The sequence below is a fragment of the Patagioenas fasciata genome, chromosome 2 (assembly GCF_037038585.1).
Source record: "Patagioenas fasciata isolate bPatFas1 chromosome 2, bPatFas1.hap1, whole genome shotgun sequence".
Taxonomy (NCBI): Eukaryota; Metazoa; Chordata; class Aves; order Columbiformes; family Columbidae; genus Patagioenas; species Patagioenas fasciata.
In genome coordinates, this window is record NC_092521.1 from 95,108,726 (window position 1) to 95,133,390 (window position 24,665).

At 42.5% G+C, this 24,665-nt stretch overlaps 1 protein-coding gene across 2 annotated transcripts; it reads right to left on the bottom strand.

The window, feature by feature from the left end:
- Nucleotides 1-7,229: 7,229 nt before the first annotated feature.
- Nucleotides 7,230-18,088, bottom strand: RBM24 (RNA binding motif protein 24). Of its 2 annotated transcripts, none has more exons than XM_065829927.2 (4): nucleotides 17,536-18,088; nucleotides 16,845-16,968; nucleotides 15,685-15,739; nucleotides 7,230-9,360 (listed from the first exon to the last, which is right to left on the bottom strand). In XM_065829927.2, exons 2-4 carry the CDS (start codon nucleotides 16,960-16,962, stop codon nucleotides 9,018-9,020), a joined length of 516 nt encoding a protein of 171 aa, XP_065685999.1. In that variant the 5' UTR covers nucleotides 16,963-16,968; nucleotides 17,536-18,088; the 3' UTR covers nucleotides 7,230-9,017. The 2 variants fall into 2 exon arrangements, with proteins under 2 accessions (XP_065685999.1, XP_065685998.1); XM_065829926.2 differs by having other exon boundaries at nucleotides 17,513-17,822.
- Between the last annotated feature and the right edge of the window lie 6,577 nt (nucleotides 18,089-24,665).

Here is a 24,665-nt window from a genome sequence, read left to right on the forward strand (position 1 = left end):
TCTAATACACCCCAGGATGCCATTGGCCTTCTTGGCCACAAGGGCACAGTGCTGGCTCATGGTCATCCTGCTGTCCACCAGGACCCCCAGGTCCCTTTCCCTTACATTGCTCTCCAGCAGGTCATTCCCCAACATATACTGGAACCTGGGGTTGTTCCTGCCTGGATGCAAGACTCTACACTTGTTCATTAAATTTTTCCCTGCCCAACTCTCCAGCCTGTCCAGGTCTCGCTGGATGGCAGCACAGCCTTCTGGCGTGTCAGCCACTCCTCCCAGCTTGGTGTCATCGGCAAACTTGTTGACAGTGCACTCTATTCCCTCATCTAATTCGTTTATGAATATATTATATATAGTATAGTACTGTATAGTATATTGTATATATGTAGTACTGGTTGCAGTACTGACCCTTGAGGAACTCCACCAGATACAGGCTTCCAACTAGATTCTGTCCCAGAAGGGAGAGTAGAGACAGTGCCCAGTTTTCTCTAACACTACCATTCCCTGAGTTTAGGAAACTCAGATTCCTTGAGGCTCCTCCACACACTGCTTGTATCTTTGCCAAATTGTGTTCTTCGAGAACTGCTGGCAAGCACCACTGCCATTGTCGGGATCAGGCCGAGGCACTCCGAACAGTTTGCACTATACTGAAGACAATATACAAGAACTTTGAAGACAGCTTCATTCTTTGAAGTTCCAGACCAAGACTTTCTTCCCCAGGAAGACACTATTTTGCTGCTTGGTTTGTGCTTTGCCCAGTCTTCATGGAGCTAAACTGATGCATTCACACAAGAAAGCCTTTCAATGGCGGTGTGGCCTTCTCAGGAGCTCAATCAGCTGAGCTGCTGTAGCCACACCAGGGCAGCTCCCTTCTGACAGAAACCCTCTGAAGGCTGATGAGCACATTTCTGTCTTCACACTCAGCTGCTGCTCTTGGAGCTTTACGTTGGAATCTGATTTCTTTTGGCAAGATCCCAGGTGTTGTTAGAGCAGACGGGAAAATTGCTGTTCTTGATAAGGTCAGAGGAAGACCAGTTTCAAGATACAGTAGTGTATGTGGAACTGGTGACATTTGCAGCAGAATAAAGCCTGGAGATCTTTGTAATCTCTCTTACATGAAAAACAGTATAAATTATGGTGGCACTTAGGTTAGTGAAAGGATGCACTTTACAGAAAATGGGAAAAAGAGTTTCCGTGATAAATAAGTTCGCTAATAGAAAAAAAGCCAATATTGATGAAAATCAGGAAAGAACAATGCATAAACTTGCATACTGTAATCCCTCTCTACTCTGTGCTGGTGCGACCTCACCTGAAGTACTGTGTGCAGTTCTGGCGCCACAGGAGAAAAAGGGTATAAAGCTACTGGAGAGGGTCCAGAGGAGGGACATGGAGTTGGTGAAGGGCTTTGGAGGGGAAGCTGTATGAAGAGCAGCTAAAGTCACTGGGTTTGTTCAGCCTGGAGAAGAGCAGACTGAGGGGAGACCTCATGGGGCTACAGCTTCCTCACAAAGGGAGGAGGAAGGGCAGGCGCCGAACTCTTCTCTTTCGTGACCAATGACAGAACCCGAGGGAATGGCAGGAAGATGTGCCAGGGGAGGTTCAGGTTGGACATTAGGAAAAGGCTCTTCCCCCAGAGGGTGGTGGAGCGCTGGAACAGGCTCCCCAGGGAGGTGTCACGGCCCCAAGCCTGACAGTGTTCAAGAAGAGACTGGACAACACCCTCAGATACACGGTGTGAACTGTGGGGTTGTCCTGTGCAGGGACAGGAGTTGGACACCATGATCCTTGTGGAAGAGATTATACTAGACAAAGACAGTAGGCCACTTTTAAGGTCCTTTGTCCCTAGTGTGATGAAGAAATTTCATTATAATTGAAACTGACCATGCTCTGGACATACCTTGAAAAAAGCTTGTGCTTCAACTTGGTTACGCTTGGGTTGTTCGTATTGGCCTTGTTTACTTGTCTGCATAAAACATTCCAAAATTGTCCAACTATCTTCAGTGAAAGCAAAATTTGCTTCTCGCCTTTCATTATTTCTTTCTTCATTCAGAAATATTAGTAGCAAACAGATTAGGAGATGAATTCCAGCGGTTAGAACAAATAGCCAGGGAATCCCAATTTTTTGGCAACAGTATGGTATCCACATCCTTGAGCAAGTAATCAGTCGTCCCTTTGAAGCAGCTGGAAAATTTGTGTCAGGAAAAAGTCAGAACATTCTACTCTGGTACTTTCTGAATGCAGAGGTATTTTTTTTTTTAAACCATTTATGATTTTTTAAAAAATGATCAAAACACAAAATGTTAAAAAATATACCTTTATTTTTCTGGGAGGGAGTTTTGTTTAATACGGTGTTTTAAATTTTAGCTGCTAATTTTTGTCATTGCTACAAATCCAGGCAAAACAAACAAACAAAACCACCAAACAAACTAAAACCCAAAACAAACCAAAACAAAAGCCCCACAACCAACCAACCAAAAAAATAGTAAAAGTTTTTCAGAGAGTGGCAAAATCCCTTCTTTGCAGTGCTGGAAAAAAAAGTGTTCTGTTCTTCAAGTATGTGGTAAAGATTGATACAAGTACAAGAGGGTACTGAGCTAAAAAGTATACACATCTCAAGAGACCTCTCACCAATTAATTTGGATAGCATCTTTTGACTTTCAGATGCTTGGTGATGGAACAGACTACTGTGGGTTCCTCCCTATTCCCAGACTGTTTAGGTCAAAAATAATGATAGTGTAAGCTAGCCCAAATTCATGGCTTATCTCAGTAAAGTTGGCACATGGAATTGGGAAACATTCCAGAGCTAATTTTCTTCATGTTAGGAAAGCTGGTAATTGTTTTTCTGTGCATATCTGCATGTTTGAACATACTCATAGTTGTAGTGTTCTACTTGCTCTTTGACACTCTGTCAAGCTTATTTTTTCTCCTAATTTTAGACTGGGTTTTGGAGGAAAAAAATAATTGGTCATAGTAAGCATTTTGTAAACTCAGACATAACCATGCTATTTTCAAAGTCCTTAAAAATCTTTAGTTGCTGCTTCTGTCAGGTGTTTTCTTGGTTTTGTTAAATGTAGTATATAACAATATAATGAATCCATTCCTTGGGATCCTTATGGGCAATAATATGGTGGCATGAAGGTAATAAACTAGCTTAAAAGAGCATTTCCCCATTGTTTTCAGGGATATACAAATAACAAACTTCCAGCATGCATCTGGTAAGACAGTCTTGAGAGCCTATAGCTAGCCAGGCTGTAACATGGTAATATTAAATGCAGTGTAAGGCTGAGAGGTTTCCCTTCTCTTGCATTATCCCATTCTTCCCATTCTTCTTAGTGTATCCCATTCACAGCACTGTGTATTTTGGTGATAATTACAAGGCCAAATTCTATCATAATCCTCGGTTTTTATTTGCTCATAAGTTTTTAATTTAAAATTTTCCAAGGGCCTGAGATTTTTACAGTTTGACTTTGCCCAGAGCCTGTTTTATTGTTAGTTTGAGGAAGTATAACCTATAGTTTGAAGTTCAAGCACACAGGGAAACACAAACCACGTGTTAACTTATTTTGCAATCTGAATATACCGTTTACATGTTTATTTATACCAAAAACCTGGAAAATAAATAGAAGTCAAACTGAAGACAATTCAAATCATGTGTGTCAGCTCTTTGGAACTGAAATGTAGTTTCAGACTAGAATGTGTTTTCTCATGAATTTTTGAGCATAACGACGGAATTGCTCAGTTTGAAATGGCTCAGCATCTGATGAAGAAGACTAAGAGGTGCTGTGAATGATTGCATTGTTATTTTAATCCTAATGTAGTACTTTCATGTGTCTGAAGATCTAATAAAAATTAGATACAATGAACTCTAGCCATACCAACTTACGCTCATTATTTAATAGGAAAATACAAATATTAGGAAAAACTACAATTCTAGCAGCCAGGTCATCAGTGTAACCTTTCCAGGTGTTACACCTTTTTTATTCTACACATTCCTTAGCAATGGTTCTTGGTTTCAGCTTCTCCCTTCTCCCCTCCCTCTGCAAGGAACTTTGCACTGATCACTTTTCAGTGTAAAATACCTTTTGAAGGTTTTGGAAACACAACTGGAAATTGTATTGTGTGCAATTCCTTGACACTTACGTATATGCCATCTCTCAAGTAAGATGCTAACATTTCTGCCGAGTATTCACATATTTCACAATTAAGTGCTGCTATTTCTCAGTTATTTTATTTTGGTCCTGGTAATATGCATTCTTGGTGTTTCAAGTATATGAGGTGTCATTGAGGTGTATTTTATGTACAAAGGTCCGTTCAGCTAATTACTTAGCAAAAAGAAGAGTTAGTGTTCATGTTGCATGCTCAAAGCTAGGTTTACTAGTGGAACTTGAACATTTACATTTTTGCTGTGGTTATTTAATTTGTCAAGTCACAGAGCCAGCATGTGATTGACCTTTATAAACTGAATCATAAACTTTTACTCTGTTCCTTGTGTGGCTTCCCACAACACAGTCCCCCTCCAGGGCAGCAAGCATTCCCCTTCATGTCCCACCCTGGGGTGTCCATCACCCACAAATGGAAGCAGGGGAAGGCCCAAAGACATTGTCAGGGGTAAGATGCTTTCTTCATCCTATATCAAATAATAGGTTACTGTGCCACACGGTTTCTTGAGCCATCAGCATCCTCCGTTTTCCACTCAGAGGGACTTTTGGTTTAATTCCTGCTTGATACCATGCCTTTATAGGCAGACCCTCTTGGGAGAAGACCAGGGTGGGGAAATGAGAGAACAGAGTAGAAAATGGCTCTTACTGTTTTCTACTCACCTTCCTGGAGGGTGTTCACATGCTTCTGAGCAGAATGAACACTCCATTGCGCTCTGCAAGGTCACAGATCTTAAGGTCATTGCAAAAGGCAGTTTGGCAACACTTCTCAGGAGCCAGGCTGCAAGCACTTGTTGAGAACAGAACATGGCAGCATCAGCCCAGGAACACAGAATCATAGAATAGTTTGGGTTGGAAGGGACCTTCAAAGATCATCTAGTCCAGCCCCCCTGAAATGAGCAGGGACATCTTCAACCAGATCAGGATGTGAGTGAGTGTACTGTTTCTGGACAACTGAGGCTCATAATCCTCCATGGTGAAACGAAGTCTGACCCCAAGACCAGGAAGAGTCTTCTCTATCACTCGAGTTTCACTTCTTCCCTCTTTTGCAGATGAAAAAGACCACTTTTGTGGATGAAAGAACAGCTCAAATTCTGCAGTCAAGCCTGTACTTCTGCCAAAGTCACTGTAAGAGTGACAGCTGCAGTAATGACTTTCAATATGAAGCTTATATGAACATTCTCCCCATTCCTCAAAGAACTGGCCAAGACTGTATGCCTTTCACTACAGCTTCTTTCAGGCATCAGGCAGCAACTGGTTTTGGTCATTAGTGGCTTGGACTGATATTGAAATGTTGAGTATTTCTAAAGATTGCAAATCCATCATCAGCTGATCTGAACAGCTACTTCAATGCTTCCCAGTTCAAGTACTGTATGCAAAAAGGTGCCCTGGCCTTTAGGTTTTTTATAACAACACTTTGTACTTACAGGAAGGGCTCAAGGACAAAAGAAGCCCCCAGATGTAGAAGGCAATTGATTCAGGGAGCTCTTGAGGAATATCGGTCCACGTAAGTCCATGGGACCAGATGGGCTGCATCCAAGAGTACCAAGAGAGCTGGCTCTTGTCATTGTGAGGCTGCTCACTATCATCTTTGAAAGGTAAAGGACATAGGGGAGGTCTTCCATGACTGGAAAAAGGCAGATGGTGCACTCATCTTCAGAAAGGGCAAGAAGGGCAGTCTAGGGAAATACAGAACAATCATGGAGTGAACAATCTTGGAAGTAATTTCTAGGCACAAGAAAGAGAAGGTGGTGATTTGGAACAGCCAGCATGGATTTTCAAGGGTAAATCATGCTGGACCAACCAAATTGCGTCCTGTGCTGAGATGACTTCATCTGTTGGTGACAGGAAAGCAGAGGATGCTGTCTACCTTGAGTTTAGCAAGGCTTTCCATGTCATCTCCCACGGAATCCTTGTATGCAATTTCAGATGGTCCAGTCTAGATAAGCAAAAACTGACGGGATCATTGGTCAAAAGGGTTCCAGCTCTGTTCGGAGGCTGGTTACAGTGGAGTCCCTTGGGAGTCTGTCCTGTCTGATACCTTTATCAATGACCTGGAGGAAGAGACAGGGTGCAGTACTATCAGGTCTGTGGACTGATGATTCTAAACAGGTGGTGTAGTTGATGTGCTTGAGATCAGGCCTGCCTCTCTGAGAGATTTACACTTGCTGGAGGACTAGACCAACAGGAACCTCATGAAATGCAGTGAGGACAAATAGAGAGTGCTTCATCTGAGATGAACTAACCCCCTTCATACGCAGGACATCAGTGGCTTGGCAGCAGCTCTGCTGAAAAGGACATGGGGAGGCCTGGGGCTGAAGAGGAGTCAGTGGTGAACTCTGGCAGCAGTGAAAGTACATCAGACTGTATCAACAGAAGCACAGATGGCAGATCAAGGGAACTGATTATTCCCTTTCACTCAGCACTCATTAGACCACAGCTGGCATAGTGGGTCCAGTCTGGAGTCTCCCAATGCATGAAAGCTGTTGATAAACTTGGATGTCTCCACTGGAGGGCCAGCAGCATGGCTGGAGGTTGAAGTACAAGACTTGTGAGGAGAGGCTGAGGCACTGGGGTTTGTTCAGCCTATGGAAGATAACAGCAACTTTCCAGTTCTTAAGACGAGGTTAGTGAGAAGATAGGTCTGGGCTTTCTGCCAAACAATGAGAAATGAAGGTGATAAACGAACAGTGGAGGCTCTGGCTAAATAGAAGGGGCGGGGGAGAAAAGATACTATGGGTATAATTAGTTAGTGGAGTGGATTACTCAGAGGGGTTGTACAACCTGTATATGGAGGATTTTCAGATGTGACTGGACAAAGCCACAAGCAACCTGAGACCTCCTGAAATCCCTTCCACTCTGAATTATTTTACGGTAAATCTCAGAATGCATCTTCTCTGTCTTCTTTGTAGAGTTTCTTCTGCGTAATACAGTTCATATCAGTCTATGTATTTAAAGTCAGTGCCTATGCTGCTATTCACCCCACAGACCAGGAAAATCACAAAAAAAGTTGCCCCTCTAGCTTTATCTAAACAAGATCTAAGACAATTTGAGCAAGAACATCAGTAGACTGGATGAGACAACATTTTTTATTGTTTTAATACAAGTGAATAGATTAAGAGATCTGAAATGTTGTAAAGCAATATACATACTGAATAAATAATATGCACAGGAGAGTCATGTCTACATTATAACACTGGCTAGTATTCCGAATACTTAAAATAAATCCAGTGACATTAGATAAAGTCCATAAAAATGCTATCCTGTCTTCCCTTGTATGAAATTGTTCAAGTATAAAAAAATCCAATACAGTGTAAAATATTAAATTCCATTTCGGTCAAGAATAAAAATTGCAAGTATTGTAGTTTCACAGGACAATGTAAAGCAGCATTTTCTAGCAAAGGGAAAAATAGTCAGTCTGCATACGGAAGAGTGAGAAAACAGCACTAATGTATTTGAGAGCTCTATAGGAAAAACTAGTAGAGGGAAAAAGAATGAACTAGCAATATTTTATGTAAAAACCTAAAAAAGTGTTAATTTAAGAGTACCCTCATACAGTGCACATACTGAATTTAAATAAATCCAAGTCAACATCCTTAGTTAATTAGGTTAATATTTAATATGCTACATCTAAGCCTACTAAATAATTTATGCCATGAGATGAATACATAATTTTACAGTGTCACATCTAAAGTCGCTTTCTTTAGAGCGCAGCATAGTAAAACTTTCAAAATAAATATTTCTTTTTAAATAGCATAACAATTAAGGCACAGTATAAATCACATACCATTAACCCTTCAAGAACTGCAGTCTTGGTAACAAAAGTCGCCTCATGTACTGTATGTTTGCTAATAAATATTTTAAATACAATCCTGAAATAGATATTAAAATTGTACAAACGCTTTCAGAAAAGAAAATTCCCTTAAAACAGTTCTTAAAGGTTTTAATTCATTAAGCTTCTTCCTGCCTTTATTCACAAGTTACGAATAGATGCAATAAATAGAAAGAGAAGGCTGTTGTAGTAAAGGGCTGATCCTATTTTAGAATCAGAATAGCTGACACCAGCAGTTAAAGTTTCCCAAAAGTGAAACAGGATGGGGCGAGGGATTAGGATGTGACAAGCTCATCACATGAGCACGAGTGATGTGTTCTGTCCAGAACTGTCTGCATTATTGTCTCTACAGCTGTTGCACCCCTTACTTCCACATCACTTGCTCCATAGTTCCACTCATCCAGAGGACAGAGAAGAAAATAACTTTGGTGCCTGTCCGCCATCTTACTAGCCGGCCATCTTCCTTGGGTTGTTCGATGCCCATCAGCGAGACAGTGAGAAGGTACTATCTCACAGAGACAACTTCTGAGAGCTAGAAAGGACAATCAGTGCTTTAAGCTTGTTTCCTCTTAACATGGATCAAGATTACATATTGCTCAGTTTTTTTCCCTGGTTCAAACTTTTCAAAATACCATTTTCTTACTTATAAAAGGCAGTTTTGCTTCCCTGATACTGTAAAAAGGACATCTTTGCTTTTTTTGGTTCTTGTTTGCTTGCTTGAAAATATGAAGTCCCATTGCTGCTGCTGCCACTCTTTCATGACAGTACAGTATTTTTTAACCTATTTTCTTCTGGCTTGATACTTGAAACTAGACATGCTGTACTACCCCTCCCCTCTACCGACACGATTTGGATGCATACTGTATGAAGACAGTGGAATAAAACAAAAAAATCTTTAGTTTTGCAATAGCATCGCTTTCCTTAAAGCTCCTTAGTGAATATCAATTGTCTCTGATTAACTACTTATAACTGGAAGGCTGAAAAGAGGAAGAGAAAGAAAGGGCTTCTTCCCTCGGGAGTCCGTCCATCTGCTATTGCATTCGGTCCGTCTGCAGCTGCTGGGGCTGGTACTGGCCGAAGGCGGCGGCGGCAGCAGCGGCGGCGGCCGTCCCCGGGGCGGCTGCGGCGATGGGCTGCTGCACTGCATAGCCGTAGCCCCCCGCCGCCACGTAGCCGGCAGCGGCAGCCGGTGAGGCGGCGTACGGGTACTGCTCGTAGGCGGCGGCGGCCGCAGCAGCTGAGTATTGGGCGTAGGCAGCTCCGGTGTAATCAATGTAGGGAGTGGTGGAAGCAGCGGCTGCTGCAGGCTGAACGTGGGGAATGACCACCCCGGGCTGGACAAAAGCCTGTGGATAGACATAGTGAGCAGGTATCCTGTTGAAAGATGGGAGAGGGAGTTACAGTCGGGACACAAGTCGGGCGCCTACGCGTCATATCCATACTCCAAACTAAAACGAATTTAGTTGTTGTTATGTGCATAGGGTTGCCACAATAACTAGGCTGAATGGACCAATTAGTCAGCTCGCTGGCCCAAAGAGAAGCATCACTCCAAAGCACAGCATTATAGCCAAGTTAAATTGGAGTGCTTAATGTAGCTTGAGGATATTACGTTTAATGCTATTAAAATCTTCAGAAGGACCAGGATTGCTGATGTCAGTTTTAAGACAACTCTAAAGGAGTTAACTTGAGCATTCCATCTGGAAAACCGTGGTATCTGTTTTTCAAAACACCTGTAAGTAATTTGTATTACTCCGCTTCTCGCTCAACTACTCAACTCTTAGTAAAATTATTTCCTGCAATACTTTTATTATTAGTAACTGAACAGTTTGACAGCATCACTATAATGAGTTTGACAATAGCCAATAAGGTAACAAAATGGTTGAACCCTGACTTCATGTAAAGTCTTCTTGGGCCAGGGAGGGAAAGTGTGTATTGTGGCAACCCTACTTAAGTTGCTATGCAGACTCAGCACACATTAATTTCTCTGCAACCTCAGTCACCCTTATTAAAAATAAGGAAAAAAAAAACCAACACAGGCGACAAAGGAGTTTAAATAAAGTTCACAAGTGTGGTAAACACAGCAAGAATCACACTTTCCAAACGAACGATAGTGCAGCTCACTCCGTCACAAGAGGCCATTGAGGGGAAGCTACATAGATGCTATTAAAATCCATAACAGTGACTCCTAAGTAGATGTGCATCACACTTTTGTAAAGTTTGTAAGGACACAAGGGTCAAACCTGTTTGATTATGAGGCCACTGATGTCTTGTTTTGTGCCAGCTTGTTTATTTCTATGCAAGACATACAGCATAGAGTTTTTTGGGAGATGGGCATAGGATTAAGTCTAAACAGATCTGGTGCTGAACAAAAGCAAAAAAGCAAATTTACAGCTTAAGAAATAACCATTCTGAACAGATCAGTACACGCTTTCCCATCTTCTACAAGTCACCAAACTTGCCTCCTTGGCTTGTTTACTTAGTCCTTCAGTTTTGAAAACTGGTCGTATCATTGTCTTAGCACACAAGTGTACACACAAGTTCATCTCATTGTTGTATTTTATCATATAATATTATTTTTAAAATAATATACTCAATATAATTATTGTTTCATAACCTTGTCTTGCATCTGGATTTCTCAGAGAAGTCCTTCATATAAGCAACTCTTTTCCGATCAGTCAATCTTTATAAATCCAGAAAAAACTGCTCATGCAGATTTTCTACTATTTCCTACTGAACTTTACTTTTACAGACAGCTCTAAAGACTGCGCCAACCTTTTAGCGCACTGTAAGCACAGATGCAAATTGCAACGGTAAAAACTGTCTCTTCTCTCCAAATTCAAGATTTAATGGAAAGGGGACTTTTTTTTGTTTGTTTCGTTTTTAAAATAACTTCAAGATTTACTTAAGTGGTCAACAAGAAAACATTTCAATCAGAAGGGACACTGTCAACTTGATTAATAGCAAAACATAGTTTAAAATAAGTGATAGTCAGGCTTTGGAATAGCCTAGGTTTCTTTTTAAGAAAAAAAGAGCTCAGTTGATTGAATAGGAATATCAGCAGAGAGAAATGTTCAGTTGCCATGTTTAAGACGTGAACACCACAATCATAAAAACCCAACATGTCAATGAAATACATTTCCTACTGTATAAAGGAAGAAATAAGAAAAAAAGTGACAAATAGGGATTGGGAAGGGAAAGAAAACATGAAACAAAACTCTAAGTTGGGTTTTTAAACACTCACCTAATTTACGAAGTGATTAGCCAGAAGTGCATTTGAAGCATACTTAACCTGGCTCTGTGCATTTAAATACACATCATTACCTGAGCTCTCCATACAAAGTGGATGAGCATAAACAATCAAGTACAATCCTAATAAATATAACACCACAATTTTTAAGTATAAGGGAAGAGGTATAAAACCAAGAGAGCTGCTTCTGCATCGCTAAGAGTCCATTTAACACCACATCAAAGGAATCTTTATATACAGGATTTGTGAAGGAGGGTCTTTCTAACAGAAGAGACAGCAAGCAAGCTTATCTAGATGCTTTTGTTGACTTGAACTGATGTTACTAAGATTTTCTGAAGACATTAGGACATTTGGCCATATCCTTGAACAAGACAGAAAGATACATGTGCTCCCACTTATACTCTTGTGACTTGTTTTATTTAAGCCAAGAAACTAACAGGTGGTGAAGTTACGAAACATTATCTGTTTGCCACATCTTACCCTACAATAAACATAAAGCCTCTGCAGGCTCCTCACCACCATGCCATTTCTCACATAATGATTGACAGCATAAGCTGCAGTGGGGCTATTTTTGATCATCTGTCATGCTACAACTGTTTTGAGTCGAGTAAAATGGCTTTATATGGCCAAAGTGAATTTCTACCTACTGCAGAGGCCAGCACATGCAGGTCTCAGCCATTCAGAACCCAACTGCTTTTAATGCTCTGGCAGGTCAAAAGCTGAAAAAGCAATTCCCAGTTATGCTGCATATCCTTAATTTTAAATAAAAGCTGTTGCTTTACTTTTGAGAGTAAGAGTGTGAGAATTATAGATAGTTTAAGCTTTCTTTCCTGGCAGTAGTTTTTATTTTGGAACATGTATTTATTGTTTTACGGTTCTGCAGTAACGAAAAAGGGAAGCCACATTTAACTTCAGCAGTAACTGTAGCTTTGGGATATTCAAAATTGAATGACAGACACTCCTGCCATGTGCCGTAAGACCTTCATTGTTGTTGTAACAGAAGACTTGTGTTTAACTAAGACCCCCAAAATAATCCTATAAGCAGTAATAAAATGAAAACTCATTGTTTCAAAGGAAATAATTTTGTGGGCTAATGCAGAGAGCTGTGGCATATAGAAATTCAGCAGTAGTAGCACATCGCTGACTCTCAACATTAGATTCTTGTGAAAGTACATATCTAACTTTGAACTAAATGTTTTGCTTTAGCCCTTATATGGCATCATCTGGTTTTGTAAGCATAATTAAAGAGTACATTTTCACCAATGCACAGCTTCCCTTATAGCAGCAATAGGTTACATAAACATCAAGACATACGAAACCCTTAAAATGCTTCCTTTTAAATTTGTGCCTGATTATCAAGAGGACACAAAGCATTCTGCAGGTTAATTTCTGACTCCTCCTGCTTCATTCCCTCTTTCCACATTATCCATAGTATAGCATTATACAGGTCTTTTGATCATAAACTCAAGAGAGGGCTCTTCCTTCTCTCTTAAGAAAGACAGAGTTGCCTAACTCTTGGAAGATAATACCACACAGGTAGTATCAGCTAACCATTTGATAATGAACTTAATGGCTTTGGATTTAACTCAGGTCTTACTAAAAACAGGGGATCTGTTCTCATTTTGATCAAGGTACAAGTTCAGAAAACAAAGGAAAAAAAAAATCTCTCCAACAGAATTGAGTCATATCCTGCACCAGTGCCTCTGTAGAACCCCATATTTTCCCATCAATATAAAAGTAAAAATGGCATAAGCAAAACAAGAAAATCTATCTTGGGAGGCAAAGTCATCTTCACCCTCCATAAATTCCTATTGAATTCAGAGACAGTATTTTAATAAACAATCCTGAAAACGGGGCTGTATACATAACCAGTCCTGTGATCAAACAGCTTTCTACAAAACACACCCACAGTAAGATAGAAGCCGAATGTAAAGAACAGGCAGAAATGTTATTTGGTGGATGAATTGATCTCTTTGGCACTGAACAAAGAAAAATTCCCAGCATTTTAAATGCTACATGCTTTGAAGCTAATCTAGTTTCTGGCTCCCTCCACCACAATAATGTTGTACATAGTTCAGAATATTGTACTTCTGCATCTTTTCAGTAAAAGTAATGTAGTATGATCAAACAGTTTTCAGTTTCTTGTTTGATAGGTGAGGAACCATACCAAAACACTGCTGACCATACCAGAATATGGTAGCACCTCACTAATTTGCATTCTGTTAGAAAAAAACAAAACCAAAAGAACAATACAAAACATGTAGAGGTTTTGTGTATGGATTAGTAGAGTATTGATAGTGAATCACCACTACAACCCATTTTACATAGGATATTAGTAAAGTGTGCTTTTTAAAAGCGCAACTGCACAGGAGAAAGAAAGGCTTTAAGGTGACCATATATTTCAGAGCTATCCACGTAACATCCTCTAAGAGTGAACTCTCAAATAAAAATAGATTCAAGTAAGCACTGAAACAACCCCCCTTATTGTAAAGGAATACAATGAATGAAGATGTTCATTCATGCTAGTGTATGCTGTTCTTAATCTTAACTACATTCTTTAGAAAAGGTACAAGTCACCAGGAATTTGGAGGATTAGTAATCTCTTTTGTTTGCAGCTAGCAAAAAAAAGGCAAAGGATTAGAAATGACCAATTTCATGTACACATGACCCTGTGACCAGCAATCCTTTACTTCAGATTTCTGTACACTGCAATAGAAATAAACCTTATTCAGCCTGCTGCAAGAATTTCCCTGACCTAAACACGATTCACATAATCTATTGTTGGCTCCAGGTAAGAAAAGCAAGAAAGAGCCCTACATCTGCACAGTCCTTTTAGCAACCGATTGCCACAGGTTCTCCTTTTCTGTAGCGCTCAGCAAATGCTCGGTCTCTCCAGGGCTGATCCCCAGGCAGTTCACTGGTTCCTCTCTGCAACAAGTGCTACAGCAGCTCTGGAGACAACGCGCTCCTCCTCCTGCCTAACCTAGCACAGGCATCGTAAACTGATCACTGCAGATACACTGTCCTCTCCTCACACTTCAAAGAAATCGAAGAAAAAAACACAGTAGAGGATAATCATAAGAAAGGAGAAAAAAAAAAAAAAAGACAGCAAGTTTTCCGCAACCTCCCCACAGGTCTCAGAAGGATCAACATTCTCTTTTTTAGAAGTATGTAAAGTTTCTAGGAAGACTTTCTCCTACAGTTTTGAGGACAGGACCTGTTTCCTACTGCTTTGACAATCCAACTACTGAGAAGCTATAATTGCTTAATAACAGCTAGGTACAATATTCTAAAGCTATTCTAGTCGAATAAACAGAATACATTTGTGACACATTTTCCCTACTTTATTGTTAGCTTACTCATTAATTAGCAAAATGCATTATTTTGCAATGAGTTTCTCAGTCAGGGTGCATTAGTGAAGTGACACTGTATGGAAAGTTTAAAGCAGACTTCACCTCCTAATTATATGCCTATAAGAAGCAAGAGTTAGATCTACTTAGGAATAGTATACTCAAGTAAAGGAGAAACGCGCTACATATTAAAGACAGCTTGAAGAAAAAAATATCTCAAATTAGAAAGCCCAAATGGACGCACATTGTTAATAAGGAGCTCCACACCCCTCCCAAGAACAAACCCCCCCAAAAAATTATGAACATGCAAGCAATACATTGATTTACTTAAAAATCAAGAAGTCACACAATTTAGCACTCACTACAAAATATGGTTAAAAAAGTCACAGGCTACAGCTTTAAAGCAAGGAAAAAAAAAAATGCCCTTTGCTCCCCATGGCAAAGTCACTCCTCAACAACAAGAAACAAAATCAGAAAGACCACCCCAAAAAACTTTCACTACAGCTTTTTCAATTAAATAAAAGCACACAGTTTAGCTATAAACACCACTTCATTACTGTAATAAATAAATAAAAAAAGCACACGGAGGTCTATTGACTATATGAAAAAAACATACATGCATCGTTAATCACCATTTTAGCTTGTTTGTGTTTGAGTCTACTGGTTACAGTTTAATTCCAAACAGAACTATTCCACCTCTTATCATCATATCCTTCTGATCAGTTATCTTAACTGTAAACGATCCCTGTCAGATTAGAAAGAGATAAATAACATTGAGTCAAGCTGAAAAAAGAGAAATGGGGCACAGCAATCTTGCATCAAGTCATACCTCCTTTTTTTATCATAGGGTCATACGGGACTGGGCTGCTTAGGTGGAAGGGACACGTCCCACACAACTTGACTCAGCTGCGGCATTTAGAACATGACCAACAAGGTGAGCGGATTTACAGGTATACATTTACAAGTCTGAGAACTTTATGAGTTTATAAGGCTGCTACTGCAAGTGGCCTTCAAGGATCATGCTTTTTCTTTCCTTTTTTTTTTTTAAAAAAAAAAGAATACTTTTCCTCCCCTGTTTGAGGTCCCATTGAACAGACTTACCCAAAAGGCCTCTGTATGAGAGCTGGATGAAGCTGCTGGACACCAAAGGCAAAACCTACCAACAAAAACACATCACATTCTCTGTATGGGTGTTCTTTTGGTCACTTATTTACACTATGTATACAAACACACACACACACAAATGCAGAGTAATAGCCTTCACCAACAGTCTCCAGTGATGATGTCTGAAAGGCTGCAGAACTACAAACTGGAAAGCAAAATGTATCAATCCATGTATACACACACCCCCCTACATGCACACAGAACTGAAGACTTAAGTAAAGCACACACTTTTCTAGAGATGTTTGGAAGAACGACATTTTCTAAACATCTAGCACAAATTTTTCGTTCACATTTTATTTTGTGCTCCGTCCTGGTTCTCTAACTGTAGCCTCTGAAGGATTATATAGTATTTTCTATTCGGTGTATCTGTCTACTTTCTGCGGACTTAAATTTGAGCCATCTCTACTCACAAGGACTTAGCATGGAGGTCAAATCCTAACTCACTTCTGTTCTTCGAGCACCCAAGTATAAGTTCTTTCCTTGGTGGGCTCTTAATTACTTGCACAAATATCCCTCAGGCCAAGGACACGGGAGTTCAGAGCAGCCTCCTTCAGAGCACAAATGTGCACATACTGTCCTGTCTCTCTTGCTACAAAGCAGGAGTTTGGGAAGTGGCTGGGACATCAGATTGGCTCAGATGTGGTCTTAGGAAGAGCCGTTTCATTTTAAAGTCTGCATAATCACTCCCATCTGTTTGAGGAGTTTGCATTACGATACTGTTTGTATTAATAAGACCGCACACATTGGAAGCGATTCATTCCTAGTCCAGTCTTTCCCTGCAACGATACTGTAAATGGTCAGCGCCACCACGTTCCCAGCAGTGGGAATAACCAACGAAGTGTCTGAACTGTGCAAGTTTTCCTGGGGAACTTCATGTATTTTATTCCTGACTGCTTTTGGTTTTTAAATAAGGCATGTGTACAAAATAGCCATAAAGTTACTACATGCTGCATTTAAAAAAAAAATCAAACCCAAAGCACACCCAAACAGTGAGTGTACTTTGGGCAAGTGCAGGACAGCACTGCCTTTTCTAAAGTTTTACTCTCTTCAGAAGCCTGAGGTACAGAGAGAAGAGCTGTTCAGGGCCCCTTCCTCACCTGGCTGCATTATCCGCGGCTTGGCACCCAGGTACGCCAGGTTCACGTTGGCTTTCCTGCCATCGATGATGGGGTTGGGATCTTTACAAGCCCTTTCAGCAGCAGCTCTGTCAGCCATGGTGACCTTAACGGGCAATGCGGCGCATTAGATCCCTTTCCGCGGCCAAGGAGCAGCTTCTCGCCCCGGCACCGACCCGGCTGCCTCCCTGGTGGGGGGGACAGCCTGGGCGGCGAGGGGGCCCCCACTCCGATCCCCGCCCGCCGAGCGGAGCGGAGTGCAGCCGGGAGCCGCGGCCGGCGCAGGGCGGAGGGCGCGGGCCGAGCTCCGCCGCCGGCAGATAAACCCCCGGCGCGGCCGTATCAGGCAGCAACAGGCGCGCTGGCGAGAAACTGGACAATTCCCCCCTCAATCTCCTTTTTCAGCATCCCCCCCTCCCGCCTCCCTCCAAACTCACCAGCAGGGAGAGGGGGGAAAAAAAAAAAAAAAAGAGAAAAGGCAAAAAGTCAAACGCCCGACACCCCGTCCCGTCCCTCGAGCCTGGGGTTGCCCGACTCCTGACGGCGGCCCTCGCCGAAGCTTCCCCGGGACGCCCCCGGAGCCGTCCACCTGCCCCCTCGCCGGCCTCCCTCCCCGGCCCCCCGCGGCTCCCCCCGCCCCGCGCACTTACAAAGCCGTATCCCCGGGACTTGCCCGTCTGCCGGTCGGTGATGACCACCGCCTCCTCGATGTCCCCGAAGACCTCGAAGTACTTGCGCAGGCTGGAGTCGGTGGTGTGGTAGGGCAAGCCCCCGACGAAGATCTTGGTGTAAGTGGTGTCCTTCTGCGTCGTGTGCATCTTCCGCCCGGCCCTGAGCGCCGCGCCGCGCTCTGCACCCACGCGTGGCCGCCGGGGCGTGCGGGTCCTGGGCGGCGAGACCCGCTTCCAGAGTCAGCCCCACTCTTTTTTTCTACTTGATTTTTCTTTTTTTCCTCCTCTTTTTCCCTCCCGTCTCCCCCCGCCACCCAGTTACAATGCAATTCCCCTGTGCCTTTGCAAACCCAGCTTCCTCCTCTTTCAAGAGCGGAGCCCCGCAGCCTCCGAAGGTTTTGAGGTAGGTACCGGCAAAAAGAAAACGGGAGGCCGGGCAGCTGCCAGCCTGGCGGCCGTAGCGCTGGATACGAGCAAAAGCAGCAGCTGGAAGAGGAGCACAGGGCCTGAGCGCTAACAACTGAGTGGCCTCCCCCTCCTAAAAGCCACCGGGTCGGGCACTCTCGGTTCCTCCCCCTCCTCCTACTCGCAGGGGCGGGGACGGCGGCGGGGCGGACCCCGCGCTCGGCCGCGGCCCAGCGGGGGCTGTCACACAGCTGTTGGCAACAGCTGGATGCCCCTCCGTGCGGCGGGAGCCAGCCCTTGGAGCCCCCAGACGAAGGGGCTGCCTCAGAAGTGCCCCGCGGGGAGGCTCGGTGCCCTCCCGGGCAGGTTTGCCCCGGACTTGTGCAATTGGGAAGCGCCGGGAGGCTGAGTCCGATGGGGTCACCGCTGCCCCGCCAGCCGGAGAGCCCCAGGGAAGAGCCGGGTCACTGGGAGCTGGCAGTCCTCGAACGTTCCGATCCCGCCCTGAAGGCTTGTGGGGAAACCCCTGCCACCCACTCTTACTTCTCCCCCCAGTCTAGCCAAGCTGCGGTACCGCAGCACTTCCATTATTATTGTTGTGGTGGTGATGGTGGTTGTGGTTCTTGTTATTGGCTTGGACACAGAACGAAAAAAAAATGGTAAAGCTGCTTCTCTTGTTTTTCTCTTCTCTTGCTGCCTCTGCCCTGTGCTGAGACTTGGAAGGGTGCAGAGGAATAGAAAGAAAAGAATGTCTGTGTGGCATGGACAGGCAGAGGACTGTGGGAGTTGGGGGGGAGACCCACAAGGAGACAGAAGGGATGGGAGGAAGGTTAAAGACTGGGGAAAACAGATGTGCACACAGGTATACATTTTGTTCAATATTCCATAGAGGTTTAAGATGGTCACACAGTCCTCCATCTAGTTCTCAGACCTTAGTTCTGTCCCTAAATCAAACACTAACTGTAACCTTAGTTCAAGAACTGTTCCTGCCATGATCCAAAGCATTTACAGTCCAGTTTTCATCTTACTCTGGCAGGCTAGCACACCCTCTTTTCTAAAACTAGAAGTGACCCTCGCCATTAAGAGATCAAAATATGTCCTCTAAGCTATGCTGTTATTAATGCAACCATTCTACTACTGTATTAGCTTTCTCAATTTAAGATGGCAATCCCAATAAAATTCAGGAATAAATACAGTTCTCCAACCCATTCTCTCTTCTAACCCAACAAAATCGCTAATGCTAACACTATCACAAGAAGACAACCCCTGCTCTTGAGGGCTAACCCCACAAAACTCAGTTTGACCCTTTCATTCCTGCCAGCATCACACCTCTTCCTACTTTGGTGGTCCTGACAGAATCTAGGATGTAATTTTCCAGCCTTAGGATTCCTCAGGTATCCTAACTTCAATTCCAGAGAGGTGATACCCTGCCATTCTGCAACTAACTCTAATCCATTCAGTCCATTGTTGACACAAGCCTTTATTTTTGCATGGCATACACTATGAAAAACAAACATGGGCCTCCAGTTCTTGAATGTATGATCTTTACTATCTTAGGACCAAATTAGTGCTGATTTGGTGCTACCAGCACCAGTCTGTATGTTACTTCAGCAACCCTCAGAAATAAAAATATTGCCCAACTGTTTCTTAGTCTTACTCATCACTTTAACTTTAGGTTTATCTAAAGAGAGGTGACCTCTGTAATCTGGAAATGAATTAAAGACCATTTGAACACTTTAGTGTTCAGGAATATATTGTGTATATACTTCTTTCCTTAGCTGTATGTTAGCTTCAAATTTTAGTCTAGCCTTAACCCAAAGGAGGTGACCACAAACACCCTAGAAGGGTAGTTCTTTCAGATTATACCCATTTGGCATATATTCTGGCCTTATTAGGGCTTGTGTCTTTGTACCAGGGTTAGGTTTCAGTCCAGTGAACCTTGAAGAGTGAAGTTCATCTATGGAACTTGTAGGTACCATGGGAAACTGATGAAGCTGGATGAATTCTGAGATGAGGATGAGCCTAGAGTTAGCTGTTGGTTGGATGGTGTTTACCTGGCTATGCTGGATGTCTAAGTTTGCAGACAGACTAATGGGTTTGATGATTTAAAGGCACGGACTGTACAGCATCTGTTGTGCTGCAGGAAGGTTGGTGGGCAACTTCAGCAGCGTCATTGTCCCAGTTGCTTGAGATAATGTGTATTTTGTGTTTTGGGACGAGTCACTGGGATGACTTACTGCGAGGGAAATGGTTGTGACTTTGGAATGCAAGTGTGGAAGAAAGACATTTATTCCTATAGCCTGCAAACTTTGCAGTAGTGATACCATTGGTGGAAGTGTGACAGTTCTGGCAAGCAGCAAGAACATGTGGAAAGAGTGGTGTATAGGTAGGGCATTCCTGGGAAAGATGTGAAACTGGGATTCCTAAACTCATAAAGTGATTTGGAAATTGAACCTGGGTCACACATGTCCTGGTAAGTACCACAAACTGTAGACCACTGAAAAACCTGAGAGAAGTATCAGTCTCGTAGGTGGCTAGTTTGGCATTTTCAGGATCTCAGTTTTGAATCAAAATATAATGAGGCACCTACGTCCTGCTTCACTCTTGTATCTCTCTGAGTCTCTCCAGGTAGGTAAATATTGTTGCTGAAGGCTGGAGTAGCTGACAGTTACCTTCTGTGTAATTTTAATGGTTTAAAAAATATGTATGTGAAGATATACGTTAAAAAATGGTCTAATGTTTCTTAGTAGCATGACTTAACTGGAGGAAGCCTCAGAAGCTATTTGGTACAATTAATTATTTTTACTCAGATATTTTGTGTTTTTGCTGTCAAGGTAAGATAGAGTAGACCACTTGCCAGCTTCCCAAATGTTACTACTCACTGGTATCAGCGTAACTGTATCATCATGCTTTTTATTTATTTATGAGCACCATATGCCTGTCATGTCAGAATCCCGTGGATGTCATGTGTTCATTCATTACATTTCTGAAAACAACAAAGACCCCTGATTATGTTGCACAGCATTCATTCTTGCTAGTGCTTTATTTCAGTAAATAATACTGATCTTCAAAACATTCAGTATGCCATCAATTAAACACAGTCGGAATTTCTCTGTATGTTATATACATCCATACACACATACTTTATTTGCTGACACTATTATTAGAATGCCTAGGGCCTGAAACTCCATGTTTTTTAGGTGGGGCTGAAAATAAAAGTAATTTTTCTGTTAACTTAGTAAGACCATCAGTTTGGTCAGCTGGACTGACGTTTTCGCTGAAGTTCCACAATGCCATAGTTCCATGAAAGCATTCGGCTAATAATGTTGGGCACAGCTTTGTCTGCTAATCTGTGCACTTCCACCAACCACATCCCACTACAGAGGGGAGCAGAATGTCGAACCTCTCCTCTGCTCATGTGTGTTACATTGGCAATAGTTTGTTTGGGGAAGCAAAAAGTACAGTAGTAGGTCATATGCTCATGTTCTTAAGCGGTATGTGAGAAATTTAGAAACATCATCATCTTCTCACTCTTCTTGCTGAGGTACAATCTTTATCTGTGATTAGTTCTTCAATTGTCAATTTCTGATAAAAATTTCCTAACTGAGGAATCTTCCACCACCTCTCTTCCAATAGTGTGCCCATTATAACAGATTTCATCGTGGGATTTTTTTCCTCCAAAACCCATTAATCTTGCTGTTTTCCAAAATCCCTTTTGCTATAGTATCTGAGCGCTAATCTGCATAATCTTTGACTGTTGCAACCTCCTTATTCCCAATTAAAGCACCAAATGTAGACCACCAAGAGTAGTTTCTCTCTGACAGGAATATTCTTCCCTTTAAAGGACAGTGGAGGAGATGACACAGAATTTCAGTGATTCAGCAAACAAAATTCAAAGCTTCTGAAACTGTGGATGCAAGATATATTGCCTGTACAGGACAGTAATAGGCATGTCAGGTGAAGCAGGGGTAGATGATAACCATACCCAGAAGGCTGAATGCATTCATAAAAGTTACAAAGGGCACAATGTGTTGGGAGGGGAACACATGGAAAGGAGTATTAAGGAAAAAAAAAAAGGGGGAAAGGGTTTGTGAATATCGAATCATGAGTGCTATACTGAATAGTGCTTCCCAGTGCTAGAACAGGTCAGAAGGTAGAATGAGACTAGTGCCTGGCATGAACTGAAGTTGCTCTATGATGCTGTAATGAAGGGAGCACTGACACCAGAAGCTGAACCTGCAAAATCACAGTGCTCCCATGCCCGCCATGGGACACGCTGAGAGTCAGGAGAACAACGATTCTTAATGTTGACAACAAGCAAGGTAGTTGTGCAGGGGAAGGAATAAATGTGGATTTGCAGACTAGCTGAAGCTTAGAAACTGGAGTGTGAAATACCAGACTCTCACACTTACCTGTCCTGGTCACAGGTAACTAAGAGACAGATGTCTAACCAATCTGCAAAATCCCACTGGTGTTGATTTGCTGGATGACTCTGTGCTAAGCACAGCCCTCTCTGCCTAACTTCTGTGCATCTTTAAAATGTTGTACACCTACCCCTATCGTGATACCTGATGGGAAAACCAGTGCTCAGAGCTGCCTGCTGAGCCATATAGACATAGCCTGGACGTATACAACCACGCAACTCATTGCTTGCTTGTAGTTTGTCTGCAAAATAAGAAGTTCTGGTACAAAGAATATTGTTGAGAAAAAATTTGCAGCCAGTCAAAACTGGTGGAGCTTGCTCTGCTAAAAGCAAAGAAACTAAACCAAGTTACATGAGGTTACATCTGGCCTTTGGTCAAGATAAGCGAGGAAAAAAAAAAGAGACAGAAATACAGGGATACTGGTGAAAGACAGAGCCACTAAGCCCTAGTCAGTTATTATTACAAGCGATTAAACTAACAGTCGACAAGCTGTATGCTAGACATTAGCCTCATAGAACACTGCACATCTATTAGTTGAAGTAGTTAGTCAAAAGGAAAAAAAAGAAAAGTGGATAGGCAGATAGAAATGCAGAGAAGAATTCATTCAAACACACTTCAGCCCCTCCAGTTCTTAAGCCATGTTAGAGGAATGCTGCTGGAGAAAGTCCTTCATGAGCAACTAATTACCTGTCACATGAATATCCTCATTCTGCAGCTCTAGATTCAGGAATTGCCTTCTCTGTGGCCTTGTGCACGCTCAGCCCTTCCAGAGGAGTGACTTGCACATTCCTGTCAGAGAGCTGAAAGGCTCTAATTTATGGCCAGGAGATACCACGTCCTCATTTGCCAAGTTCAACACCCTCCACCCTCCTCTTTTTCTTTTTTCTTTCTTTTTTTTTTTTTTTTTTAAGGACTTAGTTCTTCTTGCATTGCTCGTACCGGGCAAAATGAGTTTGCAAGCAACTTGGCTTTCATCTAACCAGTAAGGCAATTAAAGTCCAAAATGTACCCTTGCCTACTTTTAATTAGGAGAAAATGGGAGGTTTCAGCATTTCTCAGTTCTCAGCCAGAGACGTGTCTGCTAATCCCAGCGTAAGCACAGGAAGAAAGGGAGAGTTGCTCCACAAAACTGTCCTCTCCTTTCCTTTGAAGGTGTCTGGTGCACAGAGGCACATAGAGGAAGGGAGGATGGATTAAATTTATGCTCTGTCTTCCTCACCCAGAGCCTTTTGCTGGGGCTGTGGAGGAGTCCCTCATGTTGTGATTGGGACACCCAGAGCTTGGGACTTCCCTTCCAAGGGTTGGAAGAGCATTTAGGAGGGAAGATGGACTTTAGCCAAAGGTCATCCTGTTTACATGCTGTCCTCTCTCAGGATAAACAGTATATTGCCAGTCTCACCCATAACGTGCTGGTGAGTTGTGTCATAGGAGTATGTAGCTTGTTTACTAGTTCAACCATGTTTCTGATCCAAAGATATCATGTTGCTGTCAAGTATTTTTAGTTTGAGTTTCTTAATATCCAGTTTACTTTGCAGTCTTGGTTTCTTCAACTGAAGATAGCTCCGAGACAACAATAGCTTTTAGGTGGTTCCACTTTTTGGATTAGATGTGATTTATTGAAAAAAAAGTAGCAATATGTGATGGTAGTTTGGTGCCTTCATTCCAGAAGGATCTTGGAGAGATTTACCAGCCTGTGCTGTGTCTCACCACCTGCTGCTGTGGTACAGCCAGCTCTCCACTGTGACACAGCATTCCTCTTCTTCAAAGACTGTCAGAGCAGATTATCTTTTTTTGGTTCAGAGATTTTTTTTTTCTGGCTGGGATTTTTTTTGGTCTTTTTTTGATGGGTAGAATAAGCTGGGTTGGAATTTGGCCCAAACACTGAGGTGGAATAAACTTCCAGCTGAGAAAGATAGCGGAGGCTTTCTTCGCACCCCTCCAAAAGGTCAAGATCTCTGCAGTACATTCTCTTGGTAAGGTGACACCTGTAGATACACAGCACTTCTCTGTCTTCCTTTGATATCCCAACAGAAGTGACTCGGGAGGGAGGAGCTCTGCCTGCACTGAATCAGCATTGCTTTCTATATTTGACCTACAAATTTGAAAGCCAAATTCCGTCAAAAATTCTGTTTGACCTGTAAGATCCTAGCCCTGAGGGCTACAGCTTCAAAACTATGCAGCAGGTTGGTTGGTTTTTTTAGTTTGTTTTGCAGTATGCGTGGAAGTTTGAGCATGTCACCGCTTGAGCACTGGGAGTTCTGTCAATGTAGCATCTACATACTCATTGCTGCAACCCAGTAAGG